Genomic DNA, 26,695 nt, shown 5'->3' with positions numbered 1-26,695 from the left:
AATACAAAAAGATTAGACTAAATTGAAAATTTCGGCAGCACCTCCCCTGCACGGGGAGGTTTCCAAAACCTGCAAGAAACGACGGCACGAACGCCGACATCCATAACGGCACGAACGCCGACATCCACAACGGCACGAAGGCCGACATACATGCAAAGCACAAGCGAAAAGTGAACTTTCATACTTACAGGAGTAGCTGCAGGAGTAGGAGGTGGAGGAGCTGAAAACTGCACAGGTACACCCGATGCTTGCCCAAGACTTTGCATGATCACCATCATCTCCGCCATCTGCTTCTGCGCGGCCTCGAACGCGACCTTCTGGGCCTGCAGCTGTGCGGTCAGCTCCGCGTTCTGCTCTTGACTTTACCTTTTTGTTTCTTGCAGCTCGGCCTGCAATATTTCACTCCAATGTATCAGTAATGCAAATCTAATTTAGGTGTTTAAATATGTACGTACGATGAGTAAAACATGAATTACCTGGAGTGCTTGGACCTGCTGCAGTGCTGGAGACGGCCGTGGACGTATGGGCTGGCTGGAGCTCGTGCTCCGTGCTCGGATAGCGTCGAGGGAGGGAACAGTGGTGGAGTCGATGGCGCCGTCTGCAATCCACAGCCGCCCGTGCTTCTTGCCTCCTCCGAGCCTCATGATCGCCTCTGCATCAATGGGCTCAGTGCGCACATTATAATCTTCCCCATAGATCCTCCTTACCGTTGACGTGTACTCTTGGACTTTAGTGTACGCGTTCGGGTCGGAGTACATCTGGGGCGGGGCAGCCGGGTCGAAGGAGACAGAGGACGACGCCCTGCCCATGTGAGACATAGCCCACGCAGAGAACTCCGAGATCTCCTCGCCCGGGTGCGCAGCCTCCTGCGAGAAAGACGGGAAGATGGTGAGAAATCAAATAGAATTGAGCGTCAAAATAAATGAAAGAAATCACTTACGTATGCTTGTTTGTATCCGGGGAGGCTACGACTGCCTTGATGGTGAGTTGGACCTTGCCTCATCAGACGCTGTTCCCGCTGCCTCTCGTGCGTGTCAATAAAGTCCTGTGATAACCACTTGTCCACGATCATGGCCCAGCACTCAGGATACGATCGGCACCACCAGGGAATCACCTACAAGTCATCGAGTATTTGACATATAAGAAGAAATTGAACCTACTTAATATCAGAACGAATCATTATGAATATTATTCGCCTACCTCAAGGTACTGGTCCCGGGTCAGCGTAATCCGTCTTGCTTGAGGCTTGGGGAGGAACTACCTAAGTACCGACCTGTAGTAGTCTATGTGGGCCTGGACGCGCCCATGGTGGTGCATCTCGGTGACATACTTCCTACAAGCTGCGGCAGCCGCCCGATCCGCCTGGGCCTCAAGTCCTTCTTCGGCCTTGAAATATTTCTGCATACAAAACCAATGTATCCATTCATTATTTCAATAAAAGATTTAACCAATAAATGCGATGTATTAAGCAATATTGTGCGAGAGAGACTTACCCAAAACTCCGCCAATACTCGCTCCTGCTTGTTGCGGTAAGTATCATCCGTGACCAGCGCGTACCTGTCCCAGTTGGAGGCCGGCTCCCGCACCACCGGCTCTTCGGACAGTTGCACAATGCCGGGGTACCATTTCCTGCACAAAACACCAAGGATGCTTGCGGGGGTGCGTGCTGGAGTACCCGACAAAACCAACCACGCCCTGCACAAGTGATTAAGAAAATTTATCAGTTTCTCTTAAGATTTCCAACATATCTTATGAAGTAGTTGTGATAACATCCATAGTTACTTACCTCTTTGCCATAGGCCGTATCACTGAGCGGTTGTGAGAAAGCGGAACCGGAGGGAGGCTCGCGGGACCTCGCTCGTAGAGAGTCCGGGTAGCGGTACCCTCTCCCTCGCCCTCGAGCGCCTCGCCTCCCTCGTCCTCGAGCGCCTCGCCTCCCTCGCCCTCGAGCGCCTCGTCTCCCTCGCCCGTCTGCTGACCCCTCTCGTCCTCCGATGAGGACAAGGCCGTGGCCGTCACGTGCTCCTCCTCTAGCACCTCGTCACGTGTCGTGGGAGGAGACCGCTGCCTCCTGCGGCGGCTGCCCCTGGTCCTCCTCTCGTCACCTCCTGCGGACGCTACCCCGGACGACGACCCCTCACCTCGAAGGAGAGGGCGGTCTCTCCCGTAAACCGAGGGCGTGTCACGGCGTGGACGTCTGCTCGCCATCTTTGTCCAATCACCTCAATCACAAAGAATGAACAAGACTAATTAGTACATATATTAGAAATAGATTCAAAATATATAAACAAAACATAAATTAAAAAACCATAGTATTACATGTATTAGGAATAATCTTCATGATTGGGATCATATGTCTCATCATCACTGTCAAAATTGTCCAAATGGGCAACACTATCCGAAGGTTCTATGTTGTCATCATCGTCATTGCCTAGAAGTAATCGCTCAAGCATTGCTATGTCCTTGGCATTTACCACCACATCTCCATCGACCTCGTCATCAACCGTTTCGTTGTCTACATCCATTTCGATTGCTTCGGGTAAGACTATCTCAAACGTGCCTGGTAGCCCATCTTCTTGATAGAACTGTCCATCATATGTGTTTGCGTTAAAGTTGTAATCATCATCGTTTGGGGCAGGTAGTTTACCATGTGGAGATACCTGGTGCACAATAGCCCAACCCTTAAGATCCTCTTTGTCTTGGTTGGCGTATCGAGTATAATACACTTGCACGGCCTGTTGAGCCACAATGTAGACATCTTTTCCAGGATAGATAGAATCTTCTCGAATCTCCACTAGCCCAAGATGAGGGGATCACATGTGGAGATGTCTGGGTTTCAGGCATCCGATGTCGCAACTCGCTCGAACCATTCTCAATTTTTTACCACAGCCTACACATGTGATAACATGACATCTCGCCAAGTTTCGTCATTTTCGGACTTCGTATGGATTTTATATAATTTTAAAACACTTTCTCGGCAAGTCGGTCGCCATGTTACGCGAACAAGATGCATGAAAATTTGATGCGAGCTCGTGGATAGGGACTCAACATGCACCAATTAACATGAATAACATTTTTCGAAACACTACATTGCAATATTCCATGCACCTGCAGTTCAAATTTGACATATTCAAAAAAAATCGAAGAATCGAAATAAATTAAGGAAATATACAAAACAAAATCAAAATTGGCCTGAATTTTAAAATTGAGTTCAAAACAATGTATTGTAGCACCACAAAAAAACTGGGCTAAAAAAACCAAAAAAAAAATTTGCCGAGGGCTCTTTGCCGAGGGCCTGACCTGTGGCCCTCGGCAAAGAATTTTAAAATTAAAAATAAAAAATCTTTGCCGAGGGCCGTGGATCTGGGCCCTCGGCAAAGGACCGAACACAAAAAATTGCTGAGGGCTCTTTGCCGAGGGCCTTCCCCGTGGCCCTCGGCAAAGAATTTTAAAAATAAAAATAAAAAATCTTTGCCGAGGGCCTATCCTGACCCTCGGCAAAGGTCCTCTTTGCCGAGGGCCTAGCCTCGGGCCCTCGGCAAAGCCGATTTATAAAAAAAAATTTGGCCGAAAACTGGTTTTTAAAAAATCTTTGCCGAGGGCCTGGTCTGGGGCCCTCGGCAAAGACTTAAAAAAAAATTTGCCGAACCTTTGCCGAGGGCCTAACGGGTGGCCCTCGGCAAAGTTTGACGGGAAATGGCCGCCGTGACCCAACGGACCTACTTTGCCGAGGGTATCTTTGCCGAGGGCCGAGGCCCTCGGCAAAGATTTGATTTGCCGTGGGCCTGTCTTTGCCGAGGGTCGTACCCTCGGCAAAGGCCTCTTTGCCGAGGGCCGTTATTTGCCGAGGGCTCCTTTGTCTGGCCCTCGGCAAAGAGTCTCTTTGCCGAGTGCCCGATATTTGACCCTCGGCAAAGCCTCAGGCCCTCGGCAAAGTACGCGTTTCCAGTAGTGCTAGTAGTAGTAGCAATTTCACCCTCACGGCCTCACCTCAGGTCGGCGCGCGTCAACGTCAACGGTCAACCTGCGTTAATTAGCGGCTTGGTTATGCCTAATCTACCCCTACATGACATTTGGAAACGACTAAAGAAGTAAGAAGTAGCAGTAGTCTGACACTAGATTCCAATGTGATATGAAGGCCCCGTTTGGTACCGCTCCGTGGTGCTTCGGCTCTTATACTGTTCACGACTGTAGCGTGTCAGAAGAAGCAAGAAATTCGTGCTTCACCGGCTCTGTGAACAGTAACCGCGCTACAGTGAGAGGGAAAAGGCGGGGAGAGAAAAACAGCTCCGATGCTACAGTATTCATTGCAGCGGTGTCAGGCGAAGCCGGAGCTGCCGGGAGCGGTACCAAACGGAAGTTGCAGTGGGCATTCTGACTTCTGGCTTCTGGAACATTACTTATCACATCTTTTGACTCAACTGCTTGAAACAAAAATCTTCTGACCATAGGTTGAAAGGAAAACAAAATGTCACGAGAATTTCCCGTTGACCAAACTTTTGGGACTGTACGGTGGCCGGTGGGCGTGGACGGACACTGGACTCGCGGGCCGTACACATGCTCGAGCACGGGAGCAGCGCGGCCCATCCTTGCCTTGCTGCCGTCCGCGTCTCGGCCTCCCCACCACCCCAGCCTATTGCCGGGGCGCGGACGAAACCGCCCGGCGGTGTTCAATTTCCGGGCCACACTGGTGGCGCGCTGGGGACCGGCGCGGGGTAGTAGGACTAGGAGAAGTACTTGGGCTCGCTGGTCGCCGGTTTTGGTTTGGCGCTACAAAACGTGGACTTCCACGGTGAGGTGGGTGGCTGGGTGCGGGCCGCCTGCCGATCTGTGACCGCGCGCGTCGCCACAGAAGCGAGCAAAAAAAGCGACAGTTCGGGGCACGGCGGAACGGGTAAAAAAGCGCCGGGCATCGGCCTCCTCCCTACCCCCTTCACCCTGTCCTCGGACAGGCAGCGTCGGTGCGCCGGCGGTGCCAACGCGGAGGAGGACGGAGCGCTGGGGCGCCAGCGCGGGGAAGGAGCGGAGCGGAGCGGAGGAAGGAGACAGCCCGGAGCTTCAGCTGTCTGCTTCTGCGGTCTGCGGGAGCGATCCCGTCTTCCGTCGACCAGGTTCTTGCCCGATTCTTGCCTGCTTCGGGGAGCAGTATGGCGCATCGAATCCGGCTATTTCCATGCGTTTCTCAAGATCTTGCTCATTTTGTCCTCGATTTCGCTCCCTTTTTCAGTTTCTGTAGCGAGTTGCGAACGAGCAGAAGTATACAATACTGGTTCGTCTATCGACAGTTCGAGTAAACAAGCTTTTATAGTTTTACGTAATTACTAATAACTTCGCACCCTCTGCGCAGTTCCGGGCACGAACTAGAACTGGCTGCGCATATACTTCTGGAGGAGGCAGCGGGATTTGGAACATGGGGAGTTCGGTCGGCTGCTTGAGAGGCGGCTCCAAGTCGAGGCAAGATCAGAATGGTCAGGCCGTCGCGGGTTCGTCTCCTCGTTCAGGTACATCCGTTCCGTGACCGTCAGCACATGATTCGGAGCTCAATAGTGTCGGGACTAAACGGTTACGAAACGAAGAACACTTGTGTCGCTTTACATTAAAAAAGTGTGGACAAATAATGCACAATCTATGCTCCATGAGTATAACCATGATCCCAAAAGTTATTCATCAGGGTATCATGCTTAAGGCAAAATTGCCTCTAGTGTTCTATTCTTTCTTGTAAACTTGTCGGGATCGTAAACCCAGGCCTCCGATGGGCCCACTTCCCAGCAACAGCTCAGCTCACAGACGACATTACAACAACGCGCGACTTCTGGACCGGTCCAGATACCTAACGACAGGCCGGAAGAGCGATCCAGTCTCCGACCGGAAGGCCTGGCCAAGTAGGGGACAACAATCGCTCTTGACTACGATCCGCTTTTTCAACCGGGAATAACCGATCACATGCCCGGGTTCTTAAGGTTGTAGCCTACGGGTCCGACGGGCAGGTGTGAAAAACAAAGGATAAAAAACAAAGCTATGCTAGGGTAAAAACAAGGACGGATGGGACAAGCTTCCCCTTACGAGTGATTCCATCATAAAACGAAATTGAGTATTCATGAATACAAAAAAAAAACTGTTCACACGGGGGCTCCCCCACGAACTTATCTTTTACATATACTAACTGCTTCTACTCTAAATTCTATTGTGGCCACCCGGTGGCATCGGCTGACGGCACGATCGCCAAGGATAAGGGCTGCTCGCTTTCCGACGGGACGACGTTCAGCTCAGTTGGAGGCGGGACGACGCTCGCTTCCAACCCGGTCTCCACTCCGTCCGCAGGCTGCATAACATCTTCCTGGTGCACGCCTTCAGCCACGCTTGAACGGCGAGCCTCCATCACCCACTGCGCCGAGACTTGCTCGGCAACCATCTGTGCATATGGCACCAAGCTCTCCCCAAGCGCATGGATTGCATATGCGCTCCACCCATCGGCGTACCCTCTGCAGATGGCGACGAAGTCCAGATCCGGGTGGTGCGTCGCCACTGAAGTCAGCACCCCCGACGTCCCGTAGAACATGACGTCGGAGATGAGCGCCCGAACTTCGTTCGGGACCTCCGCCAGCTGGACGGTGGGCGTACTGGTGCTCGGTCCCGACCCGCACGCCTTGGAAACGACCACCTGGACGACGTTACGAATCTGGTCGAGCTCCCCCTCGAGAGCACGTCGCTCTTCAAGGGACTTGGCTAGCGCCTCCACGCTCCGATCGATCGCCGTCTTGGCTGTCTCCAGCTCTCGCTCCAGAGAACCAATTTTTCCACCCAGTTCTGGAAAAAGGACGACAAGTTTAGAAGCAAAGGAAAGAAAAAACCAAGGCATCAACCAAAGGCGGAACAGATACATACCAAGGCGGGTGCTTTCGAGGATGGAGAGTCCTTCCTCTTGCTGGGTCACCTTCTCGAGCAGTCGAGCGTTTGACTCCTCTGCACCAAGCACCTGCCCCCGAAGCGTGACCACTTCCTGTTCAGCCTCCGACCGGGCCTTCTGCTCTGTCTCCAGAGCCTCCAAGGACTTTTGAAGCGCCGCCTTGGTCTTTGCCAAGTGGACCTTCGCTGCATCGACTTCCCGCTCGGCAGCAGTCACCCGTTCGACCGCGAGCAGTTCCGCCACCCGCGCTCCCGTTCCCGTCGCCTCGGCCGCCCGGTCTTGAGCTCGTCAACCCGCCGCGACATCGCGGCTTCCTGCTCCATCCAACTGTGTTCCTCCCGAAGGAAACGGGACTTGCGGATTGAGATCGCCTCTAAATCCTGTAAAGCGAGAAGCAAACATGCTGAAACATACAATGAAAGACCAAGGAGTCAAAGACAAATGCTAAAAACGCAGAGAACTTACCTCTGCGACGCGGGGCAGGTCGACCATAACCGCCTGATGGACGAGCTCCACCCGCTCCAAGGCCTCCTTGAGCCTCGCCTTGGTTTGGGCGACATCGGACTCCATCGACAGTCCGCTCTCCCCAAGCAGGTGCCAGAGCTTCACCTCCTCATCACGGAGGACGAACCGAGCCTTCCCCGGGTCGCCGGGGCAGGGCCACACCAGCTCGTGGGTCGCCTTCGACCCGCTGAAAGATCCAGCCATCACAATATTGTGCGATGACCGGACCATCACCAACTCCTACGACGGCGGGATGGCTGGCGGCTCCACCTCAGTGCCTGCCTCGCTGGAGCAGGGGATCTCCACTATCTGAACTCTACGGCTCGCCGACGGATGTTCTACCTCCGGCCTGGCCACGTCCCCTCCCGACCCCTCCAACTCTGACCAGGAGGGCGAACCGTGCGTTCCCCCGCCGGGCGAGGCAGGGAGCCCGGTTTCCCTCCTCTCTTCCGCTGCAGCTATTGGGGGAGGGATCGCAAGGGTCACCTCCGAACCAACCTTCGCCGTCACCACGGGGATCGCTGCCATCACCGCCGCCGCCGTAGTCGCGATCGGCGGGAGGACGCAACCCCAGAAGGGAAGGTCGCACCGCCGCCAATCTGCTTTCCCCGCCGCTCATCGCGACTCGCTGCAGGCTGGGTCTCTATTCCTCCCGCACGGGAGGCGGGGCGATGCCCAGTCCCGCCAGTCCCTGACCGTTGTCAAATAAGTGCAGGTCAATCGCGCTCAAAAAACTCAGCTATGAGATCGAGAAGGAACATAAATGCATACCTAGACGAAAGCAGCAGAGCCCTGAAGCCCCGACTCGCTGGCGACGAGCCCACCAGACGAGAACTGCTCACGGGTCGCGACCCGCGTCCCCTCGTATCGACCGAGGGAGGAGCCGACCAGGCCGGTTCCCGATCGGCCCGCGAATGGCCGTGACCGCCAGCTCGTGGCGAACCCCCCGGAGCAACTGACGGGGCATCTCCCCATTGTGGGTTGCGCGCACACGCCGACCCCGAAGATGCGGGGGGACGAACACGCTCCTCCGATCGGCCAGCGTACCCCGCCACGCTCGGAGCAGGGGGTGCGAAGCCAACGACGCCTCCGAAGGACGTGGCGACCGCGCCTGCTTCGCCTCTCGCTCGACGGCGGTGTCTTCGCTCGTGGCGCGCTTCCTTGACTCGGGAACGTTGTCGTGCTTCTCCGAATCCCGCCCACCGCCAACGGACGCGGCCGCAGGCTCACGACGCCCCTGTCTCCTTCATCCTCGGAGGTACTCGCGTCGCCACCCATCTCCGTGGGCTCCTCATGTTAGTCGCTGAATTCTCACTCTTGGTAGTAGGAGAATTCTTACTCTCATCGAGAGAGGATGACACTAGGAGTTGGGGCAATTTTCTTGTCTATTTCTCACACAAGCTCACACAAATGCCATACCAACCTGAGGGGGTTGAGGTTACATATTTATAGGCTGGTAGCCAGCCAAGCATATGCCAAGATGCTAGTCTAAGATGCTAATATGCTGTCCTAGCTAAGATGCTGTCCTCTAAGATGCTGTCCTCTAGTCTAAGATGCTGTCCTAAAAACAGAAAAACAGCCACAAGAACTATGTGAGCAGCACAGCCCCACAAAGACCAACCACACATGAGACTTATCCATCATTCTCCCCCTAAGTCTTGTGCGTCGTCTTATGGGAGAGTTGAACCATCCCGGTCCTGGAGCAGAAAGGAACTTGATCCTCCCAAGGGGCTTGGTGAGCAGGTCCGCAAGCTGGTCCTTGGTGTTGATGTAGCTCGCCTTGATGCTCCCTTCCTCCAAACAGCCTCGGATGAAGTGGTACCTCACCCGGATGTGCTTGCTGCGTTCGTGGAACACGGGGTTCTTTGCCAGGGCTAGGGCGGACTTGCTGTCCACCCTGAGCTCCACCGCTCTAGTGTCTCTGCCGAGGAGATCACCAAGCAGTCGAGCGAGCCAGAGCGCCTGAGTCGAAGCGGTGGAGGCCGCTATGTACTCGGCCTCGCAGCTGGACAGGGCCACTACCTGCTGCTTGACCGACTGCCAGCTAACGAGACACTTGCCGAGGAAGAAGAGGATCTCGCTCGTGCTCTTGCTGGTGTCGATGTCGCCGGCGTGGTCGCTGTCGCTGTACCCAACGAAGTGTGCCGCCCCAGGGCACCTCGGGTAGTAGAGGCCGTGGTCGAAAGTCCCCGCAACGTAGCGAATGATCCTCTTCACAGCCTGCTGGTGCTCCGTCGTCGGTCGCTGCATGAACCGACTAACGTACCCGATGGAGAATGCCAAGTCCGGCCGTGTGTGGGCGAGGTAGCGAAGGCTCCCCACAAGACGCCGGTACTGCGTAGCGTCCACCTCCGTCGTGCTGTCGCGGTTCAGCTTCAGCCTCTCCTCCATCGGAGTGAGAGCTGGGTTGCAGTCGGTGAGCCCAGCTAGCTCAACGACGCGCTTGGCGTAGGTGGTCTGTCGAAGCGTGATCCCAGAGTCATCCTGGTGCACCTCGATTCCCAGGTAGAAGGAGAGAGGCCCCAGGTCACTCATCTGGAAGGTGGCCTTCATCTCTTCCTTGAATGCCGCCACCTCCGCATCCTTGGTGCCGGTGATCACCAAGTCGTCGACGTAGACACCCACCAGCAAGGCATTTCCTCCATTGCCCCGTCGGTAGATGGCCGCCTCGTGCGGGCTTTGCTCGAAGCCCATCCCCTTTAGCGTGGAATCCAACTTGGCATTCCATGCCCTCGGTGCCTGCCGCAAGCCATAGAGGGCCTTGCGCAGGCGGAGCACCTTGCCCTCCTTGCCGGGGATCGCAAATCCCGGCGGCTGGTGCACGTAGACCTCCTCCTTCAAGTCGCCGTTAAGGAACGCCGACTTGACGTCCATGTGATGAACACGCCAGCCCTCCTAGGCAGCTAGCGCAAGGAGGAGCAGCACGGACTCCATCCGTGCCACGGGAGCAAAGGCGTCGTCGAAGTCGACCCCCTCCTGCTGCACGAAACCTCGTGCCACCAAGCGAGCCTTGTGCTTGACGATGGCACCGGCTTCATCCCTCTTCAGCTTGTACACCCACTTAAGGGTGATCGCGCGATGACCACGAGGAAGGTCAGCAAGCTTCCAGGTGCGGTTCTTCTCAACCGCATCCATCTCCAACTGCATCGCGGCGCGCCATGCCGCGTGTCTCTCGGCCTCTGCAAACGACCGAGGCTCGCCGTCGTCACACGCAAGGTGCAACTGCGCCTCCAGGTCGTGAGGCACCGGTCCCGGCACCGGCTGGTCGCCGAGAAGGTTCTCCATCGTACGGTACCGCAACGGCTCGCCGTCGTGGTACGCGTCGACGCGCTCCTCGTCGTGAGAGAGCGGAGTAGCGAGCTCAACCGGGCCGTGCTCGACACGAGCTGGTGGTGGAGTAGACGTGCCCGGAGTGGTGCCTGTCGGTGCTGGAGTGCGTGGCGTTGCCGGCTGTGGTGGAGTCGGCGAAGAACTCATCGCAGCCGAGGTCCTGGCTGGAGAGTGTGGTGCTGTCGGAGTAGCAGGCGCTGGGGTCGGTGGAGGCTCGGGGACTGGGGTAGACGCGCTCGCCGAAGAAGAGCCGCCTACTCCTCCAGCTCCCTCGAAGTGGACGTACTCGACAGAGAAGTCGTCGTACGTCGGAGCCGAGCCGTCGTCCACCGCCTTGTCCCACGCCCATCCTCGCCCTTCGTCGAACACAACGTCGCGCGCCGTGCGCACACGCTGTGTCTTCGGGTCGAGGATGCGGTAGGCCTTCGAGCCCTCCGCGTAGTCGATGAACACTCCCGGAGTGCTCCTGTCGTCGAGCTTGCTGATGTGGCCAAGCTCTTTGGCGAACGCGAGGCAGCCGAAGACCCGCAAGTAGGAGACCGCCGGCTTGCGCCCATGCCAAGCCTCGTAGGGCGTCCTACCGTCGAGCGCCTTGGAAGACAAGCGGTTGAGGATGTAGACGGCTGTCACCACCGCCTCTCCCCAGAAGACAGCCGGCATCCCCCTTTGCTTGAGGAGGGCCCGAGCCATCCCCACAGCCGTCTGGTTGCGCCGCTCGACGACGCCGTTCTGCTGCGGGCTGTACGGCGCGGAGTAGTGGCGCTGAATGCCCTCGTCAGCGCAGTACAACGCGAATTCAGCCGCCGTGAATTCGCCGCCGTTGTCGGTGCGCAGCACGCGCAGCTTGCGGCCACACTCCGCCTCCGCAGCAGCCTGCGCGCGCCTGATGGCGTCCGCAGCCTCTCCCTTGCTGCCGAGGACCATCACCCACATGTAGCGGGAGGTCGTCGACGAGCAGCAGGAAGTAGCGTCGTCCTCCCGGTGTGGCCGGTGTCACCGGGCCACACAAGTCCCCGTGCACAAGCTCGAGCCTCTCCTTGGCTCGAAAGCTAGCCCGCTGTGGAAAGGGGCGTCGCCTCTGCTTCGTCAACACGCAGACATCGCAGAGCTGCTCCACATGGTCGAGGCACGGCAGGCCTCGCACCATCTCCGTGGCACTGAGCCGCTTCAGGGCCTCAAAGTGAAGGTGCCTGAAACACTCATGTCACTGCCACGCCTCGTCGTCCCGACGAGCAGCGAGACAGAGGGGTTGTGCCACCCATGGACGGATCCAGCGGTGGGGCTAGGGGGGCTTCAGCCCCCCCTACCCATCCTGAGCACGTGGAGTTTCTCTAAGCCATCTCTTAAAATTTTATGCATACATGTATTAGGTAGGAGGGGCTAAGGTTAAGAGAAGATAAAAAAACCTCTATTCTTTTGTTCAGCCCCCCTAAATTTTTTCCTGGCTTCGTCACTGGTGCCACCTGCACGTTAAGGACGTAGAGTCGATTTGCGCTTCTGGATACCTTGGCAAGAAGGCGACGACGACGATCCCAAATCCTCATGACTCCGTCCTCAACCACCACGCGCGAACCGTTCTCATCCAGCTGTCCTAAGCTGATGATGGAGTTCTTCAACGCGGGGATGTAGTAGACTCCGGTGAGCAGCTTGTGCTCACCAGACACGGTGGTGAAGATGACGGAGCCGACGCCCTTGATCTCCACGCCGGAGGCATCCCCAAACTTGACGGAGCCTCGGACGCTAGAGTCAAGCTCGGTGAAGAACTCCCGTCGACCGGTCATGTGATGGGTGGCGCCGGTGTCGAGGCACCACCCGTCAGTCTTGTCGTTGCCGGAGCTGTCGCCGAGGAGGGCGTGTGCTTTTGGCTCGTCAAGGTGGAGGAGAGCAGCTGCGGCCGGTGCCGCTGGAGGTAGCTCGATGCTGGCATGTGCCATGAACAGAGCCGGCTCCTCCTCCGCCCGTGCGACGTGGGCCTGGCCGCGTCGTGGCTGTCGACAGTCCTTGGCCCAATGGCCAAGCTGGCCGCAGTTGCGGCAGGTGTCGTCTCGTGCCGGCTTGTGCCTGCCGGCGGCGCCGCCCTGGGCGCCTCCGCGGGCATCACCCTCGGCACGTCCTTGCGCCCCGGCCTGGGCGTCTCTGCGCGCCTTGCGCGGCTTGCCACGCTTGCGGCCGCCTGTCGCGGAAGAAGGCTCCCCCTTCCTCCGATCACCTTGGCTGGCAAGCCACTGCTCCCGAGTGAGAAGGAGCTTCCCGCCAGTGGTGATGGGCCCCGAGAGGGACTGTGGCTCATCGCTGTCGACGACCTTGAGGTGACCTATCGCCTCCTCGATCGACATCGTGGAGAGATCCAGCAGAGACTCGATCGAGCGAGCCATCTGCTTGTACTTCTCGGGGACGCAGCGGAAGAGCTTTTCGACAGCTCTCTCCTCGCCATAGGTGTCATCGCCAAACTGCACCATCTTCTGCAACAGAGTGTTGAGACGGAGAGCAAAGTCATCAACGTCCTCACCTGGCTTGAAGGCCAGGTTCTCCCACTCCTTGCGAAGTGCCTGCAGTGTGGACTTGCGGGCGTGGTCGCTGCCGATGCGTGCTGCAGCGATGGCGTCCCAAGCCTCCTTGGCAGTCCGCTTGCTGGTAAGCGAGAACTGCATCTCGGGCGGGACTGCAGCGATGAGAGCATCCAGCGCCCGTCGATCTAGGTCGTAGTCGACGTCGCCGTACCGGACTGCCTCCCACATGTGCCGCACCTGGAGCTTTACCCTCATCACCGCAGCCCACTCGACGTAGTTGGTCTTGGTGAGGGTAGGCCACCCACCGCCGGGACCGATGTCCCTGACAACAGCCTGGAGCCCGTGGTAACCACGGTACCGATCCGGGGAGAGAGAGCCACGCTGCCTGTGAAGGCCGCGCTCTCCATCGACCCGTCCGCCACCGTTGCCGTGCGCGCCTCCTCCAGGAGCGCCGGCGCGTCCGCGCCTGTCTGGGCTGCCGCCGCACTCGTGGGCGTGCGCGGCTGCCCTAGGAGCGCCACCGCCGTGCGCGCCTCCTCCAGGAGCGCCGCCAGCGCGTCCACGCCTGTCTGGGCTGCCGCCACGCTCGTGGGCGTGCGCGGCTGCCCAGTGCGCCGCCCGCGCTCGCGCTGCCTCCCTCTCTAGCAGCTCGAGGTCCGCGTCGGCGGTGTCGTCAGCGGAGATGGAGCTGCTAATGCTGCCGCGCAGAGCCTCGACCTCCGCCGCCGCCGCTGCCAGCCTCGACGCCCTTGCCGCCGCCGCTGCGGTCTCTGTCGCCGCTCGCTCGCGTTCCTCTGCCACGGCAAGTTCGGCCTCCTGCCGACGCCGAGTGCTCGAGACGACCGAGCGCTGAGACTGCTCTGCGGACATGACGCGCTATCGGGGGGCTGCTGCGTAGGGAGAGGGCTGCTTGCTCGTCTGCGCGGGGGAGGAGTGAGCAGGAGCGGCCGGAGCTGCTACTTGCAGCTGGGGCTGTTGTGTGGCTGGGAGAGAAGATGAGCAGGAGATGCTCAGGCTACAGGATAATACGGTTCTGATACCAGTTGTTAGTCGCTGAATTCTCACTCTTGGTAGTAGAAGAATTCTTACTCTCATCGAGAGAGGATGACACTAGAAGTTGGGGCAATTTTCTTGTCTATTTCTCACACAAGCTCACACAAATGCCATACCAACCTGAGGGGTTGGGGTTACATATTTATAGGCTGCTAGCCAGCCAAGCATATGCCAAGATGTTAGTCTAAGATGCTAATATGCTGTCCTAGCTAAGATGCTGTCCTAAAAACAGAAAAACAGCCACAAGGACCATGTGAGCAGCACAGCCCCACAAAGACCAACCACACATGAGACTTATCCATCACCTCCGACTCGAGCTCCGCCTCCACATCGCTCCGACTTTCACCCGCCCGGACCCGTCGGCCGATCTCCTTCTTCTCGAACCTCCTCCGGGCCTCCTCGGCTCTCTTCTTCTTCTTCTTGGCAAGCTCTGCCTCCTTCAGAGCAGCTTGCCGAGCTGCGTCCCTCCGGCCCCTCGAAATATGCGGCCGGGATCTGCAACCCGCGAGTCCCTACGAAACGGACAACTCAAAATCAAAACAAGGGAAAGCGAGAAGGAAAAGGTCACGGAATAAGAAGAGGGGAGCATACTAGATTGGACGGCCTCGCAGCTTGAAGTGGTCCGGGCGTTCCTTCAAGGGAGTCGTTTTCCCTCAGTTGCAGCACACGATTGAGTCGACTCCAGACCTCGTCCTTCAGCAACTCCTTCGGCGACGCGCGGTCGGGATCCGTTGGGTCGGAGTACGCCCACATCGGCCGCCTCCTCTCTGCCAGCGGGGCGACTCGACGATGGAAGAAGGTGTGGAAGACCCGCAGCCCATCGAGGCCATGCTGCACCAGCTTCTGAAGCTCTGCCTCGATGACCTCCAGCTTGTTCTGCCAACTGGAGGGACCCCACGACCAGCTTTCCCTCTTCTCCGGCCTTCTTCCGGTGAACGGCGGGAATGGCGCCTCTGCTGGGTTCTTGATGTAGAACCACTCGCCATGCCACCCCCGATTGAAGTCGTAGGGGAGTATACAGGGTATGAGCCCGACGGCCTCGGCTTCTTCTGCAAGGCGAAGCCACCAACGGGCGCGGTTCTGGGTGGCTTTCCCTCAGACAAGGCTCGCCCGGTGAAGATCCGCCAGAAGAGGTCCACGTGCGGCTTCATCCCGAGGAAGGCCCCACAGACGGTGACGAAACCGGTGATGTGCAGCACCCCGGTCGGATTGAGGTGCTGCAGCTTCAGGCCCTACTCGTTGAGAAGCCCGCGCAAGAACTAGTGCGCGGGATATCCAAGCCCGCGCTCGTGGAAGGCGAGGAAGGAGACAACCTCGTCGGCCTGTGGTCACGGAACAGCTTCCCCTGGCGTAGGCGCCCTCCAATGCGCCACCTTCTTCGACGGGAGCAGCCCCTTCTCTGCGAAGGCGGTCAGCACCTCCTCGTCTACGTTGGATAGCCTCTAGTTCAACATCGCGCTCCGGATTCACGAACGAATCTATGAGTTCTCCTCTCCCTCGCCTTACCCTCTCTCTCCTAGAGACCGTCACGGCGCACGAACGGGCTTGGCGAAAAGAAAGGAGGAGAGGCAACAGTTGGAGAAAGGCGAAGGAATGGGAAGAAAACCCTCTCCCTCCCCTGGTCCCCCCTATTTAATGCGGATAGGCATGCGGTGGGACGCGTCCTAACTGATGGGACGCGCCCTGCCCAACGAAACGTCGTCTGGTTAAAACGGGATGTGGCCTGGGTAGGGCCCACCACTACCACAGCCCAGACACAGGAAACAAGGCACAATCGCATGCAAACAACCATCCGCCTTCCCAGGCAGGGTTTGGAAGGGCCCACCAACAGGATCTCCGTCAAGGAAAGACCAACGGGCTACCTAAGTCGATCGGACGGCTCAGGTAAGTGCTGAGAGACAGGTAAGGAGCAGTAGGATGCCCCATGCGGGCTATGCCAACTCCGTCATGAATGATGGACACGGATCCCATTCGGGCATATCCGATAAAGAGCTCCTCAAACCCGTCACTCGAATCATTAAGGTAACTTTACCAAACCTTCTCACTTTATTTTATTTTCTAATGCATAATCATTCATTCATCCTTTCTCATACACGCATTCACACATTCATCCATACAATCATTCATTCATCACATACATCCAAAGCATTGCATATGCAATTGATGCATCACAACGCTTCGTGTTGCGTCACAAAGCGGTAGTCGCCTCATTCGACATGAGCGACGACCGACTGGGGTTCGAAGGCCGGCCTGTGAAGGGCTCGAGGCCGCCTCGCGTCAAACAAAGCTAGGGGAGAAAACGCAGATGAGCCCTAGCGGCCTTCGCTCGATCTGCTCAGAAACAGACAGGGTCATCTTGACCTTCTCGTTCGATCCTAACCTCGAGCCATACCCATAGAATCTCCTTCGAGGGGAGGCCAGCGGGCCACCTGAGTCGGTCTTTGGAACGACTCAGGCATCTGCCGGGAGGCGGGTTAAGGAGCAGTGGAATGCCACATGAGGGCTATGCCGACCCCATTACGAACGACGGATCCGGATTCCACTCGGACATACCTGTTAGAGAGCTCACCGAGCACGTCACTCGAGTCGTCAAGGCAAGTGACGTTAGCGCAGCCCCTCCGGTTGCGGAAACCGCGGATAGGGTAACGCACGAAACTAGACCAACCCCTTGGCCACGTCCGGCACTTGGGTCCGCGCTCCGTCGTGCCCGACCCCCTGGTCGCACCCGATGATAAGTCGAAAAATCCTCCAGGCGATTCTACCCGAATCGCCCGGGGCCTCGGGGGCTACACCCACCGGGTGCGCTCGCGCGCACCCGCTGGCAAGTCAAAAAATCCCCCAGACGATTTCTAGGACCACCAAAGCCACACCCCTTGTTGGGCTCCACCTCGTCCGACCCGTAGTGGTTGGCCCTGCCTCGGCTGACTCCCGAAGGTTGGCTCTGCCTCGGCTGACCCTCGAGGGCTGGCTCCGCTTCGGCTGACCCCCGAGGGTAGGATCCGCCTCGGCCGATGTTTGAGGGCTGGCTCCGCCTCGCCCGACGTCTGAGGGCTGGCCCCACTTCGCCCGATCCCTTGGAACACGGTTCCTAATGGAAGCTCACGCCGCCGCCAACCACTACGGGCCAGAAAATACAAGCCTAGGTCAAACTTCTGGCATCGTGCAGGGAGCGGTCGCGTCTCAGCACAACCCGTCTCCACGACATGATGTTCCAGGGAACTCACATCGACCCACAGTGACAGATGCATGGTCACTATGCAGCCTACACCTTGTATGACCGCTGATCAGTATGCTGGTTCGTCGGTCCGACGCCTAGGTCCGCGCTCCGTCACGCCCGACGGCGACTCACGATCTTACACCCATCCGTTGCTCTCGTACAACGGGTATAAACAGCCCCTTCACGACTTCGCAGAAGTCCCAAAAGGGCTCGGGGGCTCCTATCGGGTTCATAAACCCAGGGTCCCCGATGGGCCCGCTTTCCAGCAAAAACTCGGCCCAGCAGACGGCATTACAACAACACGCGACTCCTAGGCCGGCCTAGATACCTAACGATAGGCCGGAAGAGCGATCCAGTCTCCGACCGGAAGGCCTGGCCAACGAGAGGACAACACTCGCTTCTGACTCCGACCCACTTTTCCGACCGGGAATACGCCGAACCTCTGCTTACAGCTCTTCTCCGACCGACGCGGTCGGAGTCGACTGGGAACGACCGACCGGGGACACCCACTCGGTGAGGACCCAAGAATCAGGCGGAGTAGATAAGATAAGACGCTCAAGTCAACCGTAATACCGAGGACCATACCCTGCACACCTGTAGGACAGTATCGCCAGGTCATACCAGAAGGGTGCTTTGCAACCTTTCAGGCATGTCAGAACCCGAACAGTGTTGTGGGCGTCGGCATTTGCCTTACAGTATTGTGGGCGCCGTCATTTGCCATACCAGGCGAACACGATAAAGTCTGCCACACGCATCTGACATAAACAGTATTATGGGCGCCGACGACCGTCTTGTACCCTACAGCGTGGGCAACAAGACTTAGCAAAACACGAGCACACTCTCTCTTTCTCTCTCACTTGTAAGGTCATCCCCTTCACCTATAAAAGGGGATACGCTCTCTTCCAAAGGAGGACGATCATTCCGACTCTGTCTCTACTAAACTTTAGATATTCTGAGCACTCAAACAGCTCCACGGCTCTAGAACTCTAAAGCTACACAGAGTATACGTTCCAATACTTAGTGCACGTAGGAGCTCCCGTCACTCTTGGCCCTTCGGTCCAGAGCCCGACCGGACCTTTAACACCTCCCTTCTTATTCCCACTCGTTTGTAACCCCACAGTAAACTTCAAACACCTGGGCTCAGGAATAAAGTCACTGACCGACTAGAACTGGACGTAGGGCACGTTACCTGAACCAGTATAAACCCTGTGTCATTGAGTGCTAGGTCACAACCGATCACAACGTACGGCAAAACTATAAATATTTACTTGTTGATCACTTTTCGCACCGACAAAACCATGCATTGTTGCACGCATGTGAGGATAAGCAAGATGTAATTCATAGCCAGTAGCACTAGAACTCTAGGAGCAGCAAGCAGCATCCTCGCACCGAGGCGAAACCTTTTTAGTAGCCATTTCCTGCATTGGGGATCCTGTTGTCCTGACAGGAACTATACCATGACTTAGACATTAGGAATATGATGACAGCAATAGGACTTTTGTACACCTCTTGCACAAAGATAAACTTTTTTTTTTATTTCTGTCGGTCAAACTAACATATAAAGACGTTTGCTATAAGTGATCATTCATCATCGAAGATTTTAGTCATAGTAACTATATACTATTGACCAAAGTGACTGTCATCCTATTTCAGTGCACTTCTGTGGTGACATTTCTTTCCTGTCTGTGTTCTTTTGCTTAACAGCAATTGATGATGCAACTCTGATAAAAGTGCAGGTCATGTATTATCAAGAGCTGGAAATAATGTACAGGTATTCTCCCTAAATGAGATGAAGACTGCCACACGAAACTTTCACATGTTGAATTGCATTGGCCGCGGGGGTTTCGGAGCAGTGTATAAGGTGATGCCCAGGACTTGTTTATGCATTTTTGTTTAACATTCGTGCTTTATTTGCTGCTTCTACTCTAAATGCATGTTTCGAGGAACTTTGCAAATACTGTAGTCAATGACTAACAAAGTCTGTTCCTCACTTAGGGAAACCTGAAAGATGGCACTCAAATTGCAATTAAAAAGCTTGCAGCTGAGTCAAAACAAGGAATTAGCGAATTCTTGACAGAGATTAATGTCATATCAAACGTTAGGCACCCAAACCTTGTCAAGCTGATTGGTTGCTGCGCTGAAGGGAGTAACAGACTATTGGTGTATGAGTACGCCGAGAATAATAGTTTGGCGAATGCTTTGCTTGGTAAGTTCAATATTGAAGTTGTACTTTCTAAGTTGGTCAATCCAAATGTATGAAGTTTACCTTTGTGAATTATGGCCAGGACCAAAGAATAAATGTATCCCATTGGACTGGCAGAAAAGAGCTGCTATATGTATCGGAACTGCTTCTGGCCTTGCTTTTCTTCATGAGGAAGCACAACCACGCATTGTCCACCGTGATATCAAGGCTAGCAACATTTTACTTGATAAAAAACTGCTGCCGAAAATTGGAGATTTTGGATTGGCCAAGCTTTTTCCTGATACTGTCACTCACATTAGCACGCGTGTTGCAGGAACAATGTTAGTGCATCTCTGGATCTTTTTATGTATCTTCCTTGCAAAAAGAAAAGATTTTCCTGTATTTACTTGCTTATACAATGGAGTTATGTGTATTTCATGTCACTTCTTTTCATTGTGCTATTCTGATTTTACCAAGTGTACCAATTTTGTTATTTTTGCAGCCAGTTTACCAGTGCGCTGATCGACTAATTGTAGTTTGCATGGTCTGCTATAACATACTTGCATTGAACTCTCAATATATAATTTTTTTGCAGGGGTTATTTGGCACCAGAGTATGCTTTGTTGGGACAATTAACCAAGAAAGCAGACATATATAGTTTTGGGGTGCTTCTTCTTGAAGTGATAAGTGGTGAAAGCAGCAGCAAGTCGACTTGGGGGCCTAATATGCATGTTCTTGTGGAATGGGTAACTCATTTTTCCCTCTGTTTCCCATTAAGTATGGGCCTGCAAGCCTTGTAGTATTTGCCATGATTACATCAGCTCTTGATGGACTGTAGAATCACACATGCACCTAATAAGTACCAACTTTTTCCATGACAGACTCACAGTACATGTTGACGATGGTGTTCTATCTTTACAAGTTTACATTCAAGATATAGCTACTTCGGAAAAATGACTGAACTTATTACATGGGTTAAACTGCAGACATGGAAACTGCGGGAAGAAGGAAGACTCTTGGAAATTGTTGACCCAGAGCTGGAAAACTACCCAGAGGAGGAAATGCTTCGTTTCATCAAGGTGGCACTGCTGTGCACACAAGCCACGTCCCAGCAGAGGCCATCCATGAAGCAGGTTGTCAATATGCTATCTAACCAAACAGAAATTGATCTGCAAAATGTAGTTGCACCTGGTGTGCTGAAAGAACCTCGGCCGCCTACCGGTGGCTTTGGGGGTTTGACAGCAGACACGTCCTCAAGCCAAAGCACCAAAGCCAATCCAGCGGAATCATACAGTACACAGACCAACATGAACAGCTGTCAATTTAGCACAACTGACGTATCACCAAGGTGACGTGATAGACTATCAGCTTGCAAGCTTGTTTGACGTCTGCACAGGTGTCTCGCACCTCCCACAAGGTTTACTGTGCTGAGCCCTGACAAATTCTCTTTGATATGGAAGGCCTGATCCATTTTCATCCTGTTTTAGAGCTACATAGGATGCGAAGGCCGCTGTGAATTGCTGATGTACAGGAATTGTAGCTCGTCTTTTTTTTTCTTTGCAAAGGAGGAATTGTAGTTCAATTTGACAATTGCTTTTATGTTCTTTATTAAAGCCTGTTGTAGGGACACATTGCAAGAGTACAACACTAGTGTATTCGAAAATTCAAAAAGTGTGCTCGGAGTATGAGCAAGAAAGTTGTGAAGAACAGCTACTATGCACAATATGTTAATGTTCCATACATTTTTTAGACTATAGGCTTAAAAGTACGATCATAGTTTATCTTCATTCATCTCTCTGAACACGATCGCCTCCTGCATAATAGTTCTAACAGTATTAATGTTTTCCTTCATGCTTTTAACGACCCGTGATGCTCTTCGTTAGCCATACTGTCTGCAGCAGTCCTTTCCTAAAAAAAAAATGAATGCCGCTGTCATCGATGCTCTCTTTAACTTATGGAAGGAATTGAAGAAAACTTCAAAATTCGTCTCTAAGTCCGCTTGATGTCTGCTCATGTTAGTCCCTTAATCACCTTTTTGCCATGGTGTTCCCCTCATGAGGCCTGCTTCTGTCGATGAAAACTCCTCTCTAACTTTAATCTATAGCAGAGCTCACACCTTTGTTTAGAAAAAAAAGTCTTTCTAGGACACCGACGGTATACAAGGACAGTTATGTTAGGCATTAAGTTGTATATATATTGGACACATTTAGTAATAAATACGTTTGGCAGGTTATAGTATTCGACATTTTTTTTACAACATACTGTTCAACATTGAGTTGCAATTGCACATGCTTGTTTCTGGCAACAATACTAGTAATACAATGAATGTAATATATGCAACAAAGAGGGCCACAGGAGTTATATTAAGAGTCTATACTACTCTACTAAGCCTACCTTATCTGACAAGACACTTGCATACTTCTAAGGTAAGGGAGGAAATCTGCTTCGTACTGAACAGACGACATTCAAAGGCCATAACCACAATTCCCATACTTATTCAATTCCTTAGAGAACATAGCCTTATTGCTCTTTTCCACCCACTAATGACATCTTTCTTAACGGAAAGTGGGTAAAGAAACATGAACAAGAACTAACAAGCAATTCTCATAGCACACTATTCTTTGTCTACAAAAGCTGACTCTGCAAGATCGATGGCCCGAGCTAGTGCTGCAGCCTTATTCTCGCATTCACGTTGTTCATCATCTGGGCTACTGTCGGCAACAATGCCTGCACCAGCCTGGAGATGAGCAACCCACTCCCGGCGCCTATCTGCATCTTTGTATGAGTACATCGTGTTGTGGCTTGGCGCTGTTGAGAATACCATGGTGCGCAGAGAAAGTGCAATTTGCATATCGCCATCAAACGATATTCCTCCTAGACCACCACTATATGGTCCTCGCCTTGTAACTTCCAACTTATCTATCAACTCCATGGCTTTTACCTGGTCACATAAATAGATTTTCTTTAAGCAACAATTATTTGAAAGAGAAATGAACTCTTTAAACAACAATTATTAGAAAGAGGATAATAAACTTTTTTTAAAAAGAAGCCGTAGAATTGCGATGGTTTTAGAATAGTAAAAAGATGCCAACCGCTAAACCGAGCAACATAGCCAGATAGATCCACCAAACGTCACTGCTTTGCAAGTAGAGCAGATAGATTAAGAACCTAGATCAGACACATGCCAAATTATAATAAAATTGCTCAAACCGCTGATGACATGTTAAGCCGACATTGTCTGAATTAAGTTTAAACATATATCAAGAGGCAGAAAATTTGGCAGACATGTCACACAAAAATATATGAGTTGCATAGCAAATTATTATACAAATAAGAATATTGGAAGGGAAACTTCACCTTTGGAGCACCACTGACTGTTCCAACAGGCAATGCAGCTCTCAGGGCATCCCAGCTCTGGAGATGATCATCCAATTGTCCACTGACCTGCAAGCATTCAACTAGACGTTACTTTTTTTTTTGCATTACATTACAATATTTTCCAAAGCCTATCTTTCACCATATACACTAATAACTAAAATCTCTTATGCATGTTAAATACGATGGGAGACAAACAAAAAGGTGACAAAAGTGCACAATCAGAAGGTGCTCATACAATAAGCCAAACAAGATAATTAGAAACAACATTGCATGTAGCTTGGTGAGTTGTATAACAATTTTTTTTTTGTATTTTCAAGCTAAAACCCAATTGTAGGCTATTCCTGAATGCCAAATAAAGAGTATTACTCAAATCATGATAAATTAATGTTTTATTGTATATTTGAGCTAAACCCTTAATCTAATTAAATATTATTGCCACACGAAACATGCTAAATCAAGTTCAATGAAGGTGATTATTTGTAATTATCAAGCATGTATAAATTTCCAAAGCATAGAATTTGATATATTATAAGAACTTCATTACATAACATAAGAACAGCCTAACCGTTGAGCTGATGTGCATAACATGGGAGTATCGCTCAATGTTCATCAACTTCTCCACCTTTACTGATCCAGGTTTGGAGACCTATTAAGCCATAGTCATCAGAAAAGCATCCAATACAATCACTATTTAAGAGCAACAAAGCAGTAAACATTCATTTTCATAACTTCTAAAGAATGGATAGAATTGCATACTAGCCATTCTTATGGCATCGCTATTATGTCAGAATGTGAGTTAACAACAGAAAATAATTCAAAAGAAACAAAAACAAAATAGCATTGTCATTATGTCAGAATGCAATGTAGTAGATATTATGGGCTTCTTATAATAACAAGGCAAAAGAAATACATACCTTGCCAACATCATTCCTTCCTAAGTCTACAAGCATTATGTGCTCGGCACACTGTTTTTCATCACTTAATAATTGTTGCTCTTGCATTTTATCTTCCTTCTCTGTTTTGCCCCTTCGAACAGTTCCAGCAAGTGGTCGATTAATAATTTTCCCCTGAAAATTTTAAAAGATGTGCATATTAGCGAGAGGACAATTTTGAAATCTAATGAATAGCCATAAAAGGTCCAAAATTCATATACCTTACTGACTCGTGTAAGAATTTCAGGACTAGATGCAACCAACACACATCCTCTTGCCTAAATAGACAGTCAAAGGGTGTTGATTAGAACCTCAAAGGCAAATCGGTGCACATAACAATGTTCAAATAGGTCATACTACATGCTTCTATGTATACCTGTACATACGCCATGTATGGGCTAGGGTTCACAATTCGCAAGGCTCGATAAACCTCGAACGGGTTGGCATATGTTCGTCTCTCGAACCTCTGGCTTAAAACAATCTGGAAGATATCCCCAGCCATAATATGTTCCTTAGCCTGCATTACAGCATTCTTATACTCATCACTTGTCATGGTTGACTTGTTCAAGGGTGCACCAAACTGGCGAGTGTGCAGCTTCACAAATCCAGGAGAGAGTGTGGGGCTGAAATCCAAAGCAAATAGATCTATGAGTATCAAACTAAATAAGTAGCAGGATAGAATTAATACGGGCAGCGTAGCTTACACATTGGAATTGTGCACTTTAGATAGCAACAGGTTCAGCCGGGACCTGCCATCTTGGTATGCTTCCTCAACAGATGCATGCCGGTCCACATTGACCCAATGGATAACATATACTTTCTAATAAAACAAGAAAAGAGCCATGTCATTTGAAATGAACACATATTTTCCACAAATTGTCTCCAAGGGATAAATACCACAAGTCAAATACAGCTATGGGAAACGTTATTTTGCCTCATAAGATGCAGATTACTTAAATGCATCGACACTGAGTGGTGTAGTTTCTGCCTGCTGTTGATGTGAACAAAATATAAGATGCAACAATGACAAACTACATGCATAATCTTTAGTATTAGACTATTAGTATAGTTAACTTTCTAAATTATTAAACTAGTTATCTTATTCTGCTTTAAAAAATTGGTGCTCCAACATGAAGTGATTAACTAAATGGAAACTAATACTTAATCATAACTGGAACTGTGGGGACAATACCCTCTCTGAAACACTGAGACTATCATAAATTAGTTACGAATGAGACGAGAAAACAGGAATTCTGGAATAAATACCTTCTCAACATTGTCGAAGACTAGAACATCATCATAGAGTCCCAAGTGCACATCAGGAAGGTTCCTATCGTCCTGAGGAGCACCAGAGAACGGTAGCTTCTTCTTCTCAACATACCGAACCGTATCATAGGAAAAGAACCCAACCCATCCACCTATCACAAACAAAATAACAAATGTGATGATTCACATAACATCATCGGCGACACCAAATCTTCTCTCTGTCTCAGCAATGAGGGCTGCTCACCAGAGAAGGATTCAGGGAGCTCGTCGATCTGCTGTGGGTGCCATCCCTCCATCATGCTCCTGGGGACCTGCATCGGGTCGTCCACTACCTGCTCCGTCACTTGGCCCTTCTCGTGGTCCATGATCGTAACCTTGTGCTCTTTGGCCACTATCTCCATCACCGGGTGGGCTCCCACCATGCTGTAGCGGCCCTGCAATACAATCCCCAATCAGTCCCGCATTCTTAAAGAGGATAAGAATCGATAAGGGAGCAGCAGATTTGACAGGAAACATGGGAGACGTACGACGTTGGTGGTGCCTTGGGGCCCCTGCTCGACGGACTCGAAGAGGAAGCTGGGGGCGTCGACGTTGTCCTCGGGGACGAGGCAGCGGTAGGCGAGCACGGGGGTGAGATGGTCCGACACGATGCACTCCCACATGGGCACCAGGTTCCCCTTCCCGCTCCCCCGCGCCGCCGCCTCGAAGAACCGCCTCTTGTCCTCCTCCGCCGCCTTCGCCGCCACCGCGCTCCTGCTAACCACTGAGCTCGCCTGCGGCGTCACGGTAGAGCACTTCACCCCGATGGTTCCGCTCCTGCTGCTGCTTCTCCACCTGGCTGATACCACCGTCACCGCCCTAACCCGGGCCCCCGCCGCCGGGACGGCGGCGCGGGAGGGCGAGAACACGGAGGTGGCGGCTAGGGATTCCATTGCCGCTAGCTTCACGCTCCCCACCGTGCACCGTTTTTGATCTATGGTATATATATCCCGATTTGGTTGGCGGTCGGCGTCGGAGTCGGAGAGAGCGAACGCTGGGGTGGTGCGCTTATATAAGCAGTTGCAATCTGATTCGGAAATTCAAAATTAGCAGCTAGTAAGACTGTCTCCATCCACGAGTGTCCAAACACAACACCTATTCTTTGATTTGGGTTCTACATAGTAAAAAGCATCTGTACCTAAAATTCAACTCCTTCAACATACGACCTAAATTACTGTACATCGGTAAAAATATCTCCTCTCTCTCCCGTCACTTCTCTTCCCCTCCCTCCCTCTTTCTCTCGATCTCCCCTTGCCCTCTCTCTCTCTCTTCCTCGCTCCTCGCCGGCCGCAGATCCCGCGCCTCCCTGCATGCGCCGCCGCCCGCCCGCCTCCTTCCCCGCCAAGTGTCGAGCCTTTCCCTCCCTCCCCGCCGCTG

General features: G+C 52.8%; 2 protein-coding genes across 3 annotated transcripts; one reads left to right on the top strand and one right to left on the bottom strand.

The window, feature by feature from the left end:
• Nucleotides 1-4,762: 4,762 nt before the first annotated feature.
• Nucleotides 4,763-21,429, top strand: LOC136540204 (cold-responsive protein kinase 1-like). Of its 2 annotated transcripts, XM_066532208.1 has the most exons (8): nt 4,763-5,111; nt 5,228-5,269; nt 5,348-5,501; nt 19,258-19,382; nt 19,517-19,727; nt 19,807-20,044; nt 20,299-20,449; nt 20,690-21,429. In XM_066532208.1, exons 3-8 carry the CDS (start codon nt 5,411-5,413, stop codon nt 21,053-21,055), a joined length of 1,182 nt encoding a protein of 393 aa, XP_066388305.1. In that variant the 5' UTR covers nt 4,763-5,111; nt 5,228-5,269; nt 5,348-5,410; the 3' UTR covers nt 21,056-21,429. The 2 variants fall into 2 exon arrangements, with proteins under 2 accessions (XP_066388305.1, XP_066388306.1); XM_066532209.1 differs by lacking the exons at nt 4,763-5,111; nt 5,228-5,269 and having other exon boundaries at nt 5,370-5,501; nt 19,253-19,382.
• Nucleotides 21,430-21,967: 538 nt separating this feature from the next.
• Nucleotides 21,968-26,349, bottom strand: LOC136540201 (anthranilate synthase alpha subunit 2, chloroplastic-like). Its single transcript, XM_066532207.1, has 10 exons — nt 25,807-26,349; nt 25,524-25,713; nt 25,280-25,431; nt 24,718-24,833; nt 24,390-24,636; nt 24,235-24,291; nt 23,996-24,148; nt 23,647-23,727; nt 23,061-23,147; nt 21,968-22,644 (listed from the first exon to the last, which is right to left on the bottom strand). Exons 1-10 carry the CDS (start codon nt 26,209-26,211, stop codon nt 22,318-22,320), a joined length of 1,815 nt encoding a protein of 604 aa, XP_066388304.1. The 5' UTR covers nt 26,212-26,349; the 3' UTR covers nt 21,968-22,317.
• Nucleotides 26,350-26,695: the final 346 nt, after the last annotated feature.

This window comes from Miscanthus floridulus, chromosome 2, assembly GCF_019320115.1.
Source record: "Miscanthus floridulus cultivar M001 chromosome 2, ASM1932011v1, whole genome shotgun sequence".
Lineage (NCBI taxonomy): Eukaryota > Viridiplantae > Streptophyta > Magnoliopsida > Poales > Poaceae > Miscanthus > Miscanthus floridulus.
This window is presented reverse-complemented; position numbering and strand designations above follow the sequence as displayed.

Bases quoted from the DNA above. Each gene is read 5' to 3' on its own strand.
- LOC136540204 (XM_066532208.1), top strand. From the start codon at position 5,411: ATGGGGAGTTCGGTCGGCTGCTTGAGAGGCGGCTCCAAGTCGAGGCAA. The intron at 19,383-19,516 runs GTGATGCCCAGG...TTCCTCACTTAG, and splicing joins GTTTCGGAGCAGTGTATAAG to GGAAACCTGAAAGATGGCAC. The intron at 20,045-20,298 runs GTTAGTGCATCT...ATTTTTTTGCAG, and splicing joins ACGCGTGTTGCAGGAACAAT to GGGTTATTTGGCACCAGAGT.
- LOC136540201 (XM_066532207.1), bottom strand. From the start codon at position 26,211: ATGGAATCCCTAGCCGCCACCTCCGTGTTCTCGCCCTCCCGCGCCGCC. The intron at 24,637-24,717 runs GTAAGCTACGCT...TTTGGATTTCAG, and splicing joins AAAGTGCACAATTCCAATGT to CCCCACACTCTCTCCTGGAT. The intron at 24,149-24,234 runs GTATATGAATTT...TAAAATTTTCAG, and splicing joins TTCTTACACGAGTCAGTAAG to GGGAAAATTATTAATCGACC.